The following is a 15,906-nucleotide window of genomic DNA, read 5'->3' as shown; positions in this document are numbered from 1 at the left end:
AGAGCTTTTTATCATGTTCAGTGGATTTAGTGATGGTAATCTTTGCAGAGCCAAAACCTTCCCTGGTGGGTAGAGGGAGGTGTGCTGAGTTGGCAGTCCTGAGGCTCTCTCTGACTCTCTGTGACTGCTGGCAGGCCTTGGTTTCCCCATCTGTTCAGGGAGAATGTAATCAGGAGAGCAGTGGGTTTCCTGGGGTGGCTGAGTCTCACCTGACAGTGCTTTTTGCCAGACTATGCCTAGCGCACAGGAGTCACACAGCTCGCACCGCAGCAGTCACAGCATAGGGATTGCTGAGCTCATTTGGCAAAGAAACAGGTTCACAGAGCATTCCTGATTACCCATTCAGGGGGCCTAGCTGGGAAGTCCTGGTTTCCTGCTGGAGCTGACTAAAGGGGAAAGTGGGGAAGTCACCCTGGAGGATATACCTCATGTGGCTGCTGGGGACAGGCTTGGCTGGAGAGTGTGTGCCGTGGCCACTGGGAAGGAAGACCTTGGGGTGGGGACGCAGGGAGAGCTGGGCATGGCGGGAGAGGCTTAGTCACCTAGATTGGTTGGTGGGCAGGCGGTTCTGTGGGGTATCCAGCTTCAGATTGGAAATGCCAGTCTGGACAGGCAAAGCCCCCGGACCCTGCCCCGCCAAGTCCCAGAGGGGGCCAGGAGGGGCATGCAAGCCCTGATCTGCCCCATGGGGCTGTGGCCTGACCACCCTCTCTGCTGCCCATAGTACTTCTATGAGGGCAATGACATCAGCGACCTGCCTGTGAACCTGTCAGTGGTGTGGAACAACTACTTTGTCATCGATAACCCTCAGAACATCCAGGGTGAGTCGGGTGGGGCAACCCCCAGGGGTGGGGCCATGGGCAGGCCCAGCTGACTGTGTCCCCCCGGCCCCCACAGCCCACCTCTACAAGTGCCCAGCCCTGCGGGAGAGCTGCGGCCTCTGCCTCAAAGCTGACCCTCGCTTTGAGTGTGGCTGGTGTGTGGCCGAGCGCCGCTGTTCCCTGCGTCCCCACTGCCCGGATGACTCACCTACCGCCTGGATGCATGCTCACCATGGTGGCAGCCGCTGTGCAGACCCCAAGATTCTCAAGGTAGATGGACCTCCTGGGCCACCAGGGTTGGGGGTGGCTCTGACTGCCCAGCTGCCTCCTGTGTGCATCCCTCCTGGCCCAGGATGGCCCTCACCGGCCTGAGCCTGTGCCTCCCCACAGCTGTCCCCCGAGACGGGCCCTCGGCAGGGAGGCACGCGGCTCACCATCATGGGTGAGAACCTGGGCCTGCGCTTCGAGGACGTGCAGCTGGGCGTGCGTGTAGGCAAGGTGCTGTGCAGCCCCATGGAGAGCGAGTACATCAGCGCTGAGCAGTGAGTGCCTCCCGTGTGGGCAGGGGAGGCCCTGAGGCCCACTGGACCCAGAGCTCACAGGCTCCCTGGTTCCCCGCAGGATCGTGTGTGAGATTGGCGACGCCAGCACTGTGCGGGCCCATGATGCCCTGGTGGAGGTGTGCGTGCGGGACTGCTCCCCCCGCTTCCGGGCCCTGTCGCCCAAGCGCTTCACCTTTGTGGTAAGCCCCACCCCACCCAGCCCAGGGCTCTCCTGAGTGGCCTGAGGGGCTGTGAGCCCTTTCTCTGCAGGGGCTGGCCTGGCCCAAAGGCCAGCTCACGTGAGGGGCTCCTTGTTTTCCTATATACCTCCTTGTGCAGCAACACCTCTGCTCCCTCCTCATCTCTGGGGCTTGACTCCAGGTTCCCCTGTGCTCCTTGCCTATGGGCTGTGTCCAAGAGCCAATGAGCACAGAGCCTGGGCGTCGCTGGAGATACAAACAGGCCTCTGGCCCAGGGGGTAGGTCTTTCCTGGGACTCCAACAAGTTCCTTCTTTTCATAGACTCCAACCTTTTACCGTGTGAGCCCTGCCCGGGGACCTCTTTCAGGGGGCACCTGGATTGGCATCGAAGGCAGCCACCTGAATGCAGGCAGTGATGTGGCTGTGTCTATCGGTGGCCGGCCTTGCTCCTTCTCCTGGTAAGGGGTGTGGACAGGGAGTGAGGGGCCAGGCATAGCCAACCACCTTTCCCTGGTGGTGGTTGGTTCAGATGGCTGCATGTCCCTTCCCGTTGCCTGGGAAACAAGGGGAGTGTGGAGAGCCTGGCCAGGGTGATCGCTATAGAAACCAGCGGCAGAGAAGGTTACCATTGAGACAGGCTACCTTACAGTGGGAAAGGCAGGCAGGCAGAGCTGGCAGGTGGGCAGGGCCTGGGTCCAACGATCAGGCACAACTTCCCTGTCCTGGGGTGGGAGGATTCCTTGGAAACATAATAAGTATTTTAAAAAAATTTTTTAAGAGTGAAAAAAGAAATCTTAGAAGCCCCGAGGCTTGAAGTGGATAATTCTAGATTAGGGATGATAATGGAGCGGCCCTTTAAATATTTTCCTGTAGTAATTACCCGTCATCAGACAAATTATTGGTGTTTGTAGCCTTGCTGTGCTCGCTGGCCTGGTGGCAGCGGGGCCTCCCAGCTGTGCTGAAGGACCTGAGGGGACAGGAACCCAGGTGTAGGCAGTGACTGGCTGGCTGCCCAGTGTGGGGGTGACCCAGTCCCTCCACCCTGACTAGCTCATTTTGTTTACAGCCTACACCCGGACTTAGCCTGAGTTTCACATCAGGGGACAGCATAGAGGGGAAGCGTGTGCATCACTAAGTGTAGCTAGAGTTGGCACTAAGCGTGGCACACCAGCTCTCCCAGCATCAGAAGCACAGACTAAGTGGAGACAGCGCTGCAGCAGGTGGGAAGGTCAGAGTCCCAAAGGCTCTTTCCCGCCGGCCATCCTGGGCAACTGACTGGGCTGCTGCAAGGCTGCGCTGAAATCCCTGTAAGCCCCCTTACCACCCAACAGAATTGCTCATGGTGCCCACCCAGGCTGAGCTCAAGCAAATCTGGGTATGCGCAGGCTTGCTGGCTGGGTCACCTGGAGAGTGAGTGGGGCAGGCAGGATCCACCCCTCAACTGATGGGTCAGTCAGACAAGCCCTCGAACACCAAGCAGGAGAGAGTGAAAGGAGAGGGTCAGGCTGGGGTCCAAGGTGGGCAGACACGCACCTGGCCCCTCAGAGGAACTGACGAGAGAGTGGCCGTAACCTTCATTAGTCACTTGGAGGCAGGTTCTGGTTTTACAGGTGGGCTGGTGAGGCCTTGGGAGTAACTTGCCCAAACCACCTGTTTGTGATGGAGCCTAGACACACTTAGCCCAGCTGGGAGGTGAGCTCTAGCACTCAGGTCCTGACTGTCACCCTGGGCCCCTCCAGGAGGAATTCCCGGGAGATCCGGTGTCTCACGCCCCCTGGGCAGAACCCTGGCAGCGCCCCCATTGTCATCAACATCAACCGTGCCCAACTTACCAACCCTGAGGTGAAGTACAACTACACTGAGGACCCCACCATCCTGAAGATCGACCCTGAGTGGAGCATCAACAGGTAGGGCTGCCCCGGCCCGCCCTGAGCCCCGGTGCCCCCCTGTGCCGTGTGAGGCCACTCAAGACACCCAGCTTACGCACTGGGCTCTCCTCTCCTTTCTTGTGCGGTCCCACCACCAAATTTTTTGTTTGTTTGTTTGGAGGAACCAGTGGAATTTCTGATGGAGTTTCCTTACCATGGTGGTGCCTGATTCAGGGCTGGGCAGAATGTGGCCAAACTCTACCTATGCTGCCCTGGTCTGTTTCTGGGGGTGGGAACAGAAACAGCAAAGTTTAAGACTGTGGTCACTGCTGGGCTGTGGGCAGCAACAAAAATCCCTCTAATCTCTGTGGTGCTGTACTCTTAAAAAATGAGCAAAGGTAAGATGTCCCAGCCACAGCTCTCAGGATGATGGACCGCTGTCCACTCTGAGGTGTGGCTGCTGCAATCGGAGTTCTGATGCCGAGAGGTTGTAACCTGCTTACATCTTCCGGGAAGCCAGGTGGCATTTCTGGCCCTGCCTGTTTGTGCTGGGCCAGGGCAGAGCTTCACCCCATGACCCCCACCCTCTCATCTTCTAGTGGAGGGACCTTCCTGACAGTCACGGGCACCAATCTGGCCACCGTCCGAGAACCCCGCATCCGGGCCAAGTATGGAGGTGTCGAGAGGGAGAACGTGAGTCCTCCATTGCCCGTGCGTCTCTCTGCCCAATGCAGCTCAAGCTACCATAGCTGCAGTGGAGGCCCCGGGGAAGGAATCCAGCCCGGGTTGCCCTGCATGCATGCATGGCTGTAGCCCCTCAGGTGGCCTGTCTCTACGAGAGGAACAGCCAACCTAGTGTCCTTGTACCTGTCCCCAGAGCTGCCTGGTATACAACGACACCACCATGGTGTGCCGGGCCCCTTCGGTGGACAACCCCACGCGCAGCCCACCCGAGCTGGGGGAGCGGCCCGACGAGCTGGGCTTTGTCATGGATGATGTGCGTGCTCTGCTAGTGCTCAATGCCTCCTCCTTCCTCTACTTCCCCGACCCCGTGCTGGAGCCACTCAGCCCCACTGGCCTCCTGGAGCTGAAGCCTAGCTCCCCACTCATCCTCAAGGTGGGCCTTAGGTAGCAGGTGGGGGTACAGGTATGGGGTGGCAGGGGTGGGGTGCGAGCAGGGGCCAGTGGGGCACTCTGGTTCACCCCCACTCCCACAGGGCCGGAACCTCCTGCCACCAGCGCCTGGCAACTCGAGGCTTAACTACACAGTGCTCATCGGCTCCACTCCCTGCGCCCTGACCGTGTCAGAGACACAGCTACTCTGCGAGTCACCCAACCTTACAGGGCGGCACAAGGTCACGGTGCGTCCCTGGCCAGGCAATCGTGCTGTGGCCTGTGGGTCCCTGCTGCCTTTGACCTACTACCCGGCTCTACCCAGGGCCTCCAGACGGGTCTCTGGCCCAAAGGGAGCTCAGCTCCAGTGCAAGCCCCATGTTTGTCCTCACCGAGCCCTTGTGCCCCTTGGTGGGACTGATACCTACCCTGGGTCCCCAGCATCCCCATACCCCGCTGAGCATGCTGGGCCAGGGGCAGGTACTATGGGGTCTCTGTGGCTGTGGGGCCAAGGAGCTCTGAGTGGGCATTGTGCCACCTGAGCAGTCTGCACCCCCCACCCCCTCCCCAGGTTCGGGCCGGTGGCTTCGAGTTCTCGCCAGGCATGCTGCAGGTATACTCAGACAGCCTGCTGACCCTGCCTGCCATCGTGGGCATTGGTGGGGGTGGCGGCCTCCTGCTACTGGTCATTGTGGCCGTGCTCATTGCCTACAAGCGCAAGTCGCGTGATGCTGACCGCACCCTCAAGCGGCTCCAGCTCCAGATGGACAACCTGGAGTCCCGAGTGGCCCTCGAGTGCAAGGAAGGTCTGTCGGGGCTGTGGGCATGGGGGACATGGGGGGTTCTAAGGATGCAAGGCTCGGCTCGCTGAGGTTGCTGCTACCTCAGAGCCAGTCCCTGTCCTGACTGCCAACTCCACTCGGTTTACACTATTCCCGATGGCCTTGTTATATTGGGCTTGGTCCCAGGGAGGTAGGGCAGGGGCCTGACTGGAGCCGGGGGCCGGTACAGCTTCTGTGGGGTGCTGCTTATGACACAGACTCTTTAGCCAGAGAGCCTTCATCTGTGCCCCAGCTTGGCTATAGATCCTTGGACAGACATGGAACCATTTTGTGCCTGAGTTTCTCATCTGTAGGAGGGGCACAGTGCTTGTGCCCACTTCAGGGGGCTCGTGAGTGGCATCCAGATGATGGCCTGTGCAGAGCCTGCTGGGTAGTGCATTGTGTATACACATGCTAGTGTGGTGGTGGCTCCATGCCTGCCGCTGGGCAGAGTGCTGAGGAGTGGGGCCTTCCTCTATCCCTCAGTACAGTCGGACCCGGGCTGGGCTAGTCTTTGTTCTTGAGGAGCTCTGTCTAAGGGACTCATCTTCCTAAGATGGGGCATGTGTCTGTCATGATCCTGGGCTGTGAGTGGCAGAAATCAGCTCAGACTGGCTTCTGCAAGGAAAGTGCCAGGTGCACTTGCTTCCAGAATGGAAGCTCTATTAGCTCCATCTTCAGGAATCCCTTCATCTTGGGGCTCCTCATTCCCTGGGATGATAAGATGGCTACAGTGGGCAAGCTCAGCTTCCCCACTGCGCCTAACTCTGGCCAATCCCTGATGTCACACCTGGTCACATGTCCCCGCAAGCCTGTGCCCCTTAAGTCCCTGACAAAGAGACCCCAAGGGCAGGTTGAGGGTCTCCAGAGAGTGGGGTGGGTTCTGGCAGGCAGGAGCCATAGACATCAGAAATGGGTGATCAGTGGGCTAGGTGGTCAGTGGGAAGAGTCAGGGTGTCAGAGCACATCCCTTGGGCTACTTCCACCCCAAACTGAAACAGTGGGGGTGACCCCAGGGGTTGCCCATCTCTGCCTGATGTTTCATAGGGAAGCTAGAGTGACCGAGGTCCTGGCTTGTCCCTGGCAGAGCTGAGGGCACTGCTGTTGGTTGGGTATGTGGGACCGTGTGCTGGCAGCAGGGAGGTGGGCACTGGGGCCACGGCTGTGGGCTGTGGACTGTACAGTGGCTACTTAAGGGTCAGTTCAGCTCCCATTCATGCGCCTGTGGCCTCTAGGCAGCTGACAGCAGCCTTGGCCCACAATGGCCGGCTTCCCTGGCTGGGTATGAGATGGCTGGCTCCTTATGTCTAGGTCCCCAGTGTCGGGCCAGCCTGGGGTAATTCCCACCCATGCATGGTCCTGGGTTCTCTGTGTACCTCTTGGAGCCTCATCTGAGGAGTCTGGGGCTTTACAATGGGTAAATGAAGCAGCACCAATGATAATTGACAGTTATGGGATGTTTGTGAGGTGCCAGGCACAACCTCGAGCATTTTGCGGATATTGACTAGTGAACGCTTGCAGCTCTAGAAGGCAGACACCAACAGTATTGTTTTTGAATGAGGAAAGGGAGCTAAGTGGCAGAGTGGGATTTGAACCACTTGTGCCTGTAACAGGCCTGACTTTAGGTTGTTAACTTTACTAGAACCAGGGTGTCCATTTCTCTAGTACCCTGCCTGACCCAGGAGCCCCCCTCAGTCCCAGACAAACCCGCCTGCCCATTGGGCAGGCCTAATGGGATGCAGGAAGTTGTGCGGGGGCTAGGATGGGAGTTCTGCAGGTTGGGGCCTCCATTAGGGTCATTAGGGTGAAGACAACTGTCCACTGACGTGGGTGTGCACAAACCTTTGATCTGCCTGCACGTATGCGGGTGCAGCAGCTGGCAGGCACTCCAGGGCAGCCAGGTGGAGATAACCAGACTCCCAGCAGTCATGCCCAAGAGATGAAGGCCCTCCTCTCAAATCTGCCAGCCATCTCCATGGGCCCACCAAGCACTCCTCTGGCTCCTGATCAGTCAGCACATCCCTTGGGCTGCTGCACAGTTGATATCTCATAGTTCTGGAATGTTCCATCATGGCCTGCCCCTGCCTGTCTTTGTTTCTGAAAGAGGCAGAGCTGCTGGGGATGGGTGGGCAGTGTAGAGCTGGCCTGAGCTGTGCATGTGGGGTAGTCAGTGTAGAGGGCTGGGGAACTTGGGCAGAGCCCACAGCCTCTGGATCCCTGGACCACTCCCTCCCAGGGCCTCCCACCCCTAGCCACACCCCTTCTATTCCCACGAGGCTGTCTAAGGGAGCCAGGGCTGGCAGCAGGCTCCCCCAGGTGGCAGAAGAGCCGCACCCAGAGTTACTCTACTCCCAAATGCCAGTGTGAGGCACAGGGGCCCTTTTCAGCCTGGACCTGGTCCCTGCCCCTCCTCTGCACTTGTCTTGGCTAATCCTGTGACAACTCACAGACAGAGGGGTTTTTATCCCTGTGTTGGGACTAGTTCAACTGAGACACAAGTAGGTACAGTAGTTTCCTTAAAGTCACCCAACCAGTGAACAGCAGAGCCAGGGTTTGAGCCCAGCCCTGAGTTGTGGGGCCTGGAGGCCAGTGTGGCACCTGCCTTGTATACCTTGTCTGGCCACAGCCTTTGCAGAGCTGCAGACCGACATTCACGAGCTGACCAGCGACTTGGATGGTGCCGGCATCCCCTTCCTCGACTACAGGACGTACGCCATGAGGGTGCTGTTCCCTGGGATTGAGGACCACCCTGTGCTCAAGGAGATGGAGGTGGGCTGCTGGCCTGGGCTGACCCCACATCTGCCCTCAGGGCTCCTTCTGGCTGCTTATGTTTTGTGGGGCTCTTTAGTCCACCTCGTATTCCCTGCAGCTCACCTGGCTTGTCTCCTGGGTGGTTCTCAGTGCTAAGCTTTACCAAGCAGGGGCCTGGGCCATGCATGCTGGGAGGTATGGGTGCCCAGCTGAGCTTTTTGTGGCTGTTTGGGGCAGGAACACATGGCTGACACATCATTGAGGCCCTTAGAGAGCTGGGCTGTTCTCCGCAGACTTTGGCAGCACCCAGGCTTATTGGCACAAGCCAGCCAGAGGGAAGAGGGCCGGCCCCCATGTCCTCCAGGGTCCCCCACGGCAGGCCAGGAGCCCAGGTCCCAGCTAGGAATAGCCAGGGATTCTGTAAATCGCTGTCATGCTCTCTGGCCAAAGGTGTTCCGTCTTCTGCCCCCCACGCATGTTGGAGGCCTGCTTGCCCAAGTGGTTCCATTTGTGCAATGTTCCCTCTCGAGCTGAACCTGAAAGGGCATTCCTGTCACTCTGGTTTTGGCCCAGGGCATTCACTGGGATTGCTGCCGTGTTGGGGGCTCCACGTCCTCCTCCTGTCAGGTCTCTCTCCTGATGTTACTATCTGCTGTGTTGGTCTAGCAGCTCTCTTAGTTGGCTCTGTTCTGCCTGGGATCTGTCACTTGTCTATCTGGGCTGAGATCCAGGTGTCACTTGTGGCCTCTGGCACTCCCTTGTAGGGAACCTCCTGCCCTGACAAGCCTCGATACAGGTAAGGAAGAGAGCAGGGATCCTGGAGTCAGCCATGCCTGCATTCCACCTCATTTTCCCACCTCCATGCCATGTGGCCCTGCTGGACTTTGCGCATCCTTTTCTGTGAAATGGAAAGGGTGGTTTTTGTGTTGGTGGTTGTGGTAAGGGCAAAGTGAAACCATGAGTATGCACTCTTGGTGCCCAGCAGATGGGGTGTTGAGCTGCTAGAGCCAGGCTGCAGGAGGTGCCAGTCCTACAGCCAGCCTCAGAGAGGGTGTCAGGAGCAACCCTTATTTTGCACCCCTCACTGAAGCGGGTACACCTGGGTGTTTGCCTGCAGTGGGCTTCTCGGGCAGTTGCCAGGCTACATCGCTTCTGCTGAGGACAGATGAGGCCCAGACACCTGTCAGGGTGACCTGTCACCTATCTTTGAAGCCTGTTCTCTGGCCGTTCACTGCCCACGTACCCCTGGTCTGGACAACCCCTCAGCCAGAAGATCTCCACCCCCGCTGCTCATGACTATGCTGGGTGCCCCGATGTGGGTCTGAGCAGGCTCTTGTCCTCCCCAGGTGCAGGCTAATGTGGAGAAATCACTAACACTGTTCGGGCAGCTGCTGACCAAGAAGCACTTCCTGCTGACCTTCATCCGCACACTGGAGGCCCAGCGTAGCTTCTCCATGCGCGACCGAGGGAATGTAGCCTCGCTCATCATGACAGCCCTGCAAGGCGAGATGGAGTATGCCACCGGTGTGCTCAAGCAGCTGCTGTCCGACCTCATTGAAAAGAACCTAGAGAGCAAGAACCACCCCAAGCTGCTGCTACGGCGGTAAGCCCACATCTTCTACCTGTAGACACCAGAGGCCCCGCTGGGTTTCTGCTCCAGAGGTGCTGCTGTTTGGGTTCTGGAGGAAGACTCAGCTTCCTCTGATCAGAGATTGGTAGTGGTGCCTGGGTGTGCTGGGCAGGGGGCTCACTCTGGGACATGCCTTATCTAGGGCCATCAGTGCTGGGCCTTAGTCATGCTCAGCCCTGAGGTGGGCAACCCCCTAGCCACTGAACACCCATGGGTACATTTTAAGGCCTGACCTTTAGTGCTGCAAGAAGGGGGAGGTTGTGGGGGTGGTCATGGTAGGTGGGGCTGGCAGTGGGAGTTTTGTCACCCCTGCACATGTCTATCTCCAGGACTGAGTCGGTGGCAGAGAAGATGCTGACCAATTGGTTCACCTTCCTTTTGTACAAATTCCTCAAGGTAGGTAGGCTTGAGAGGAGAGAACATCAAGGAGGGTGTCGGGGCAGATGGACGGCTACGAGAGAAACAGGAAACCAGGAATGGATGGACCCGTGGTGGCTCAAGACTGGGGCCTCAGCATGGACTCCCCCATGACGTGCACCCATTGGCCCCTTTCCTGCCTCTGCATGAGGCTTTCCAGGCCTCAGAGCAGGAGTAGATGCCCCAGTCCTGAAATGAGCTATCTCAGGCCCCATGGTCAGTGTTCAGCTGAGCTGGAGTTTGGATACAAGTCCAGGTCTCTGTACTGTGCCCGTGGTGTGGAGCTAAGGATGGAGGGGGACACCCAGACGGGGACATGTGTGTGTCCAGCACCCAGCACTGGGCTAGCCTGGGGAGGCATTTTGGAGCTCCTGTTGGCCCTTGTTGTGGGGAGGGGTTGCACATCGAAGTCCCTGCTCAAGCTGGGGGAAGCACCTCATCCCCAGAAGATGGGCCCTGGAGATGTGTGGCTGTCCTCAGTGGAGTAGAGGGAAGGGGATGGAAACTGCAACATCAGCCTAGACGTGGGTCCAGGTGGATCCTGTTTGAGCCATATGTAATAGTTGGACTGGTCACCTACACTTAGAAAGTGAGAGATCATTCAGACCCAGATACGTGGTTTCCCTTGAAATCTGAAGGCTTGGCAGACATTCTCTCAAGGTGAAGGCAGTGGGGCGCCAAGACCTCTGACTTCTATAGATGCTGTGGACACACAGGATGATGGACATGGAGCCTAGTGGCCGAGGGTGGGTCTGAATCACCCCATGATTGCTTCTTAGCTACGGACCTCCGTTCCCCGTGTCCTTACTAAATCAGGAACACCCACAGGGCCTTCAGCGCTCCACTTAGAGTGCTGCTGGGCCCAGGCTGCCATGGCTCAGAGATGCCCAGAGCAGTGGCCCCGCCTGTCTGCGAAGAGAGGTAAATGGGAATCAGGACATGTGAGAAAGAGGCAAATGTTAAGGATGGGGTGGGGGAGGTTTGAACAATGGCGTGAAGGAAGGGCAGGAGTTAAGCCAGCCCTGAGGTGGGCGTGAGGTCCAACGTGGGGCGGGGGAGGCGGACTGGGATGGGGCTCATCTGGGGCAGGGGGGCTGCCACAGGAGGTGGTATGACAGTCCCAGAATCCAGACCCGTGGAGAGTGTCTAGTGATACTGGAGTTCTCTTTATGCAGAGCTGGGAGCCAGTAACATAACGTTAGGCCTTTCCTGTAAACTTCTGTGAGACTGTGTGATGTATTACATGTCTTTTTTTTTTTTTTTATTAGTTTCAGGTGCTCAAGACAAAGCAATACTTATACGTTTATTATTTATATCCCTAACACTGTGTGAACCCCCTGCCCCATCCACTATCCCTCTGACATCGCACAGAGCCATTACATTTCCACTGTCTCTATTCCTAATGCTGTACTCCGCTTCTTGTAAGTATATACATATATACATACACACACACACACACACACACACACACACACACACACACACTTGTAGTTGGCATTCATTATTCTTCAGTTTCAGCTTCAGGTGATCAGGCATCTATATCATCCCTCAGGTGGTCTCCCTAATGATACAAGTGTCCACCGGATACCCTACAAAATCTTTACAACATTATTGATTACATTCCCCAAATTAATTTTCAAAACCCCGTGGCCATCTTGTCGTTACTGATTGTTTTCTAATCCCCTCACCTTCCCCCTTATCCCCACCCACCCTCCCATCTAGCAACCCTCAGTTTCTCCCCTATGTCTCCAAAACTGTTTCTGATCAGTTCATTCACTTAATCTTTTCTTTAGATTCCACATATAAGTGAGATCATATGGTATTTGTCTTTCTCTATCTGACTTATTTCACTTAACATAATGTTCTCTAGTTCCATCCATGTTGTTGCAAATGGTGAGATTTCTTTCTTCTTTATGGCCACATAGTACTCCATTGTATAAATGTACCACAGTTTCTTAATCCAGTCATCTACCGATGGGCATTTCGGTTGTTTCCATGTCTTGGCTATTGTGTATAGTGCTGCAATAAACATAGGAGTGCATAAAGTTTTTTGAATTAGAGTCTTGGATTTCTGCGGATAGATACCTAGGAGTGGAATTGCTGGATCATAAGGTAGTTCCATTTTCAGATTTTTGAGATACCTCCATACTGTTTTCCATAGTGGCTGCACCAATCTGCAATCCCACCAACGGTGCACAAGGGTTCCCTTTTCTCCACATCCTCGCCATCACTTGTTGTATGTTGATTTATTGTTGATAGCCATCTTGACTGGGGTGAGGTGGTATCTCATTGTGGTTTTCATTTGCATTTCTCTGATGGTTAGTGAGGTTGAGGATTTTTTCATATGTCTGTTTGCCATCTGTATGTCCTTTTTAGAAAAATGTCTCTTCATGTCCTCTGTCCATTTTTTAATTGGGTTGTTTGGTTTTTTTGGAGTTGAGTTGAATGAGTTTTTTATAAATTTGTGACATTAACCCCTTATCACATTGGCAAATACCTTTTCCCATTCAGTAGGATCCCTTTTTGTTTTATTGATAGTTTCCTTTGCTGTAAAAAAACTTTTTAGTTTGATGTAATCCCACATGTTTGTTTTTTGTCTTACTTCTCTTGCCCAGGGGGATATATCAGTAAAAATCTTACTCTGGGTAATGTCTGTGAAGTTTCTTCCTATATTTTTTTCTAGGAATTTTATGGTTTCAGATGTTACATTTAAGTCTTTAAGCCATTTTGAATTTATTTTTGTATATGGTGTAAGGAGGTGATCCAGCTTCATTTTTTTGCATGTGTCTGTCCAGGTTTCCCAGCACTATTTATTGAATAGACTGTCTTTACCCCACTGTACATTCTTGCTTCCATTATCGTAGATTAAATGGCCATATAGGCATGGATTTATTTCTGAGCTTTCTATCCTGTTCCATTGATCTATGTGTCTGTTTTTATGCCAGTACCATGCTGTTTTGATTACTGTAACCTTGTAGTACAATTTGATGTCAGGTTTCGTTATACCTCCCACTTTGTTCTTGTTTCTCAAGATTGCTGAGGCTATCCGGGGTCTTTTATGGTCCCATATAAATTTTAGGATTATATGTTCTATTTCTGTGAAAAACATCGTTGGTAGTTTGATAGGAATTGCATTGAATATGTATATTGCCTTAGGCAGTATGGACATTTTAACTATATTAATTCTTCCTATCCATGAACATGGTATGTGTTTCCATCTAGTTGTATCTTCTTTCATTTCTTTCTTCAGTGTCTTATAATTTTCTGCCTACAGATCTTTTACTTCTTTGGTTAAATTTATTCCCAGGTATTTTATAGTCTTTGGAGCAATTGTAAAGGAGATTTTTTTAAAATTTCTCCTTCTGATGTTTTATTATTGGTATATACAAATGCAACTGATTTCTGAATATTAATTTTGTATCCTGCTACTTTACTAAATTCATCTATCAGCTCTAATAGTTTCTTGGTGGAGTCTTTAGGGTTCTCTCTATATAGTATCATATCATCTGCGTATAATGACAATTTTACTTCCTCCTTACTGATTTGGATGTCATTTCTTTTTCTTGTCTGATTGCTGTGGCTAGAACTTCCAGCACTATTTTGAATAGAAGTGGAAAAAGTGGGCAACCTTGCCTTGTTCCTGATCTTAAGGGGAATGGTTTTAGCTTTTCCCCAATTGAGTATGATGTTAGCTGTGAATTTGTCATATATGGCCTTTATTATGTTGAGATATGATCCCTCTAGTCCCACTTTCTTAAGAGTTTTTAATCATAAATGGCTGCTGGATTTTATCAAATGCTTTTTCTGCATATATTGATATGATCATGTGATTTTTATTTTTCATTTTGTTAGTGTGGTGTATCACATTATTTAATTTGCGTATGTTGAACCATCCTTGCATACCAGGGATGAATCACACTTGATCATGGTGTACGATCTTTTTAATGTATTGCTGAATTTTGTTCGCTAATATTTTGTTGAGGATTTTTGCATCTGTGTTCATTAGAGATATCGGCCTGTAGTTTTCTTTTTTTCTGGTGTCTTTGTCTGATTTTGGGATCAGGGTGATAGTGGCTTCATAAAAGGTGTTTGGGAACCTTTCCTCCTAATGGATTTTTTGGAAGAGCTTGAGGAGAATAGGTGATAATTCTTTTTTGAACGTTTTGTGAAATTCACCTGTAAAGCTGTCTGGTCCAGGGCTTTTGTTTGTTGGGAGATTGTTGATTACTGATTCAGTTTCCCTGATGGTAATCAGTCCAGTCAGGTTTTCTGTTTCTTCTTGAGTTAGCCTTGGAAGGTTGTATGCTTCTAGAAAATTGTCCATTTCTTCCAGGTTTGTCAAATTTGTTGGCATACAGTTGCTCATAGTAATTTCTTAAATTTTTTTGTATTTCTGTGGTGTCTGTTGTGACTTCTCCTCTTTCATATCTGATTTTATTAATTTGGGTCCTCTCTTTTTTTTAATGAGTCTGGCTAAAGGTTTGTCGATTTTGTTTATCTTCTCTAAGAACCAACTCTTGGATTCATTGATCTTTTGTATTGTTTTTCTGGTTTCTATTTCATTTATTTCCGCTCTGATCTTTATTATCTCCTTCCTTGTACTCCCTTTGGGCTTATTTTGCTGTTCATTTTCCAGATCCCGTAAGTGTGAAGATAAACTGTTGATTAGTGATGTTTCTTGTTTCTTTAAGTAGGCCTGCAATGCTGTGACTTTCCCTCTTAGGACTGCTTTCGCGGCATCACAGAGATTTTAGGTCGTCATGTTTTCATTTTCGTTTGTCTCAAGATATCTTTTTTTTTTTTTTAATAAATTTTTTTTTTATTAGTTTCAGGTGCACAAGACAAAGCAAAACTTAGACGTTTATCATTTACAGCCCTCACACTGCCCCCATCCACTATCCCTCTGTACGTTCCCCAAATTAATTTTCAAAACTCCGTGGCCATCTTGTGGTTACTATTTTCTAAACCTCTCATCTTCCCCTTATTCCCACACCCCCGCCCCTCTAGCAACCCTCTGTTTTTCCTCCATGTTTCCAAAACTGTTTCTGATTAGTTCATTCACTTATTCTTTTCTTTAGATTCCGCATATAAGTGAGATCATATGGTATTTGTCTTTCTCTGTCTGACTTATTTCGAGATATCTTTTGATTTCTTCCTTGATCTCCTGGTTGACCCATTCATTATTTAATAACATGTTATTCAGCCTCCATGAATCGGTGTGTCTTCCAATTCTTTTCCTGTAGTTGATTTCTAATTTCATAGCACTGTGGTCAGATAAGATAATTGGTATGATTTCAATATTCTTAAATTTATCAAGACTTGTTTTGTGGCCTAACATGTGGTCTATCTTGGAAAATGTTCCATATGCGCTTGAGAAGAACGTGTGTTCAGCAGCTTTGGGGTAAAATGCTCTGAAAACATCGATTAAATCCAAGTGGTCCAATGTATCATTTAAGGCTGTTGTTTCCATATTGATTTTCTGTCTGGAAGACCTGTCCATTGTTGTTAGAGGTGTGTTGAAGTCCCCTACTATGATAGTGTTACTGTTGATCTCTGTCTTTATGTCCGCCAATATCTGTTTTATATATTTAGGTGCTCCTATGTTGGGTGCATACATGTTTATTAGGGTTATGTCCTCTTGTCGGATCGATCCCTTTATTATTGTAGAGTGCCCATCATTGTCTTTTAATATGTTCTTCATTTTAAAGTCTGTTTTGTCAGATATAAGTATTGCAACTACAGC

General features: G+C 52.0%; 1 protein-coding gene across 2 annotated transcripts in view; it reads left to right on the top strand.

Annotated features, from left to right (window-relative positions):
- Positions 1–15,906, top strand: part of PLXNA1 (plexin A1) — a 62,531-nt gene that overhangs the window by 29,380 nt on the left and 17,245 nt on the right. For both annotated transcript variants that reach the window (XM_019713039.3, XM_019713040.3), the window contains exons 11-23: positions 725–821; positions 898–1,091; positions 1,212–1,363; positions 1,443–1,563; positions 1,885–2,021; positions 3,303–3,470; positions 4,031–4,124; positions 4,309–4,548; positions 4,649–4,792; positions 5,116–5,350; positions 7,992–8,134; positions 9,463–9,719; positions 10,076–10,142. In XM_019713039.3, the coding sequence (XP_019568598.3) occupies positions 725–821; positions 898–1,091; positions 1,212–1,363; positions 1,443–1,563; positions 1,885–2,021; positions 3,303–3,470; positions 4,031–4,124; positions 4,309–4,548; positions 4,649–4,792; positions 5,116–5,350; positions 7,992–8,134; positions 9,463–9,719; positions 10,076–10,142 (2,049 nt within the window). The remainder of the gene's footprint in view (positions 1–724; positions 822–897; positions 1,092–1,211; positions 1,364–1,442; positions 1,564–1,884; positions 2,022–3,302; positions 3,471–4,030; positions 4,125–4,308; positions 4,549–4,648; positions 4,793–5,115; positions 5,351–7,991; positions 8,135–9,462; positions 9,720–10,075; positions 10,143–15,906) is intronic.

This window comes from Rhinolophus sinicus, chromosome 4 (genome assembly GCF_057876585.1).
Source record: "Rhinolophus sinicus isolate RSI-liver-muscle chromosome 4, RSI-T2T, whole genome shotgun sequence".
Classification (NCBI taxonomy): domain Eukaryota; kingdom Metazoa; phylum Chordata; class Mammalia; order Chiroptera; family Rhinolophidae; genus Rhinolophus; species Rhinolophus sinicus.
The sequence above is the reverse complement of the archived record's forward strand: the minus strand, read 5'-3'. Positions and strand labels throughout refer to the sequence as shown.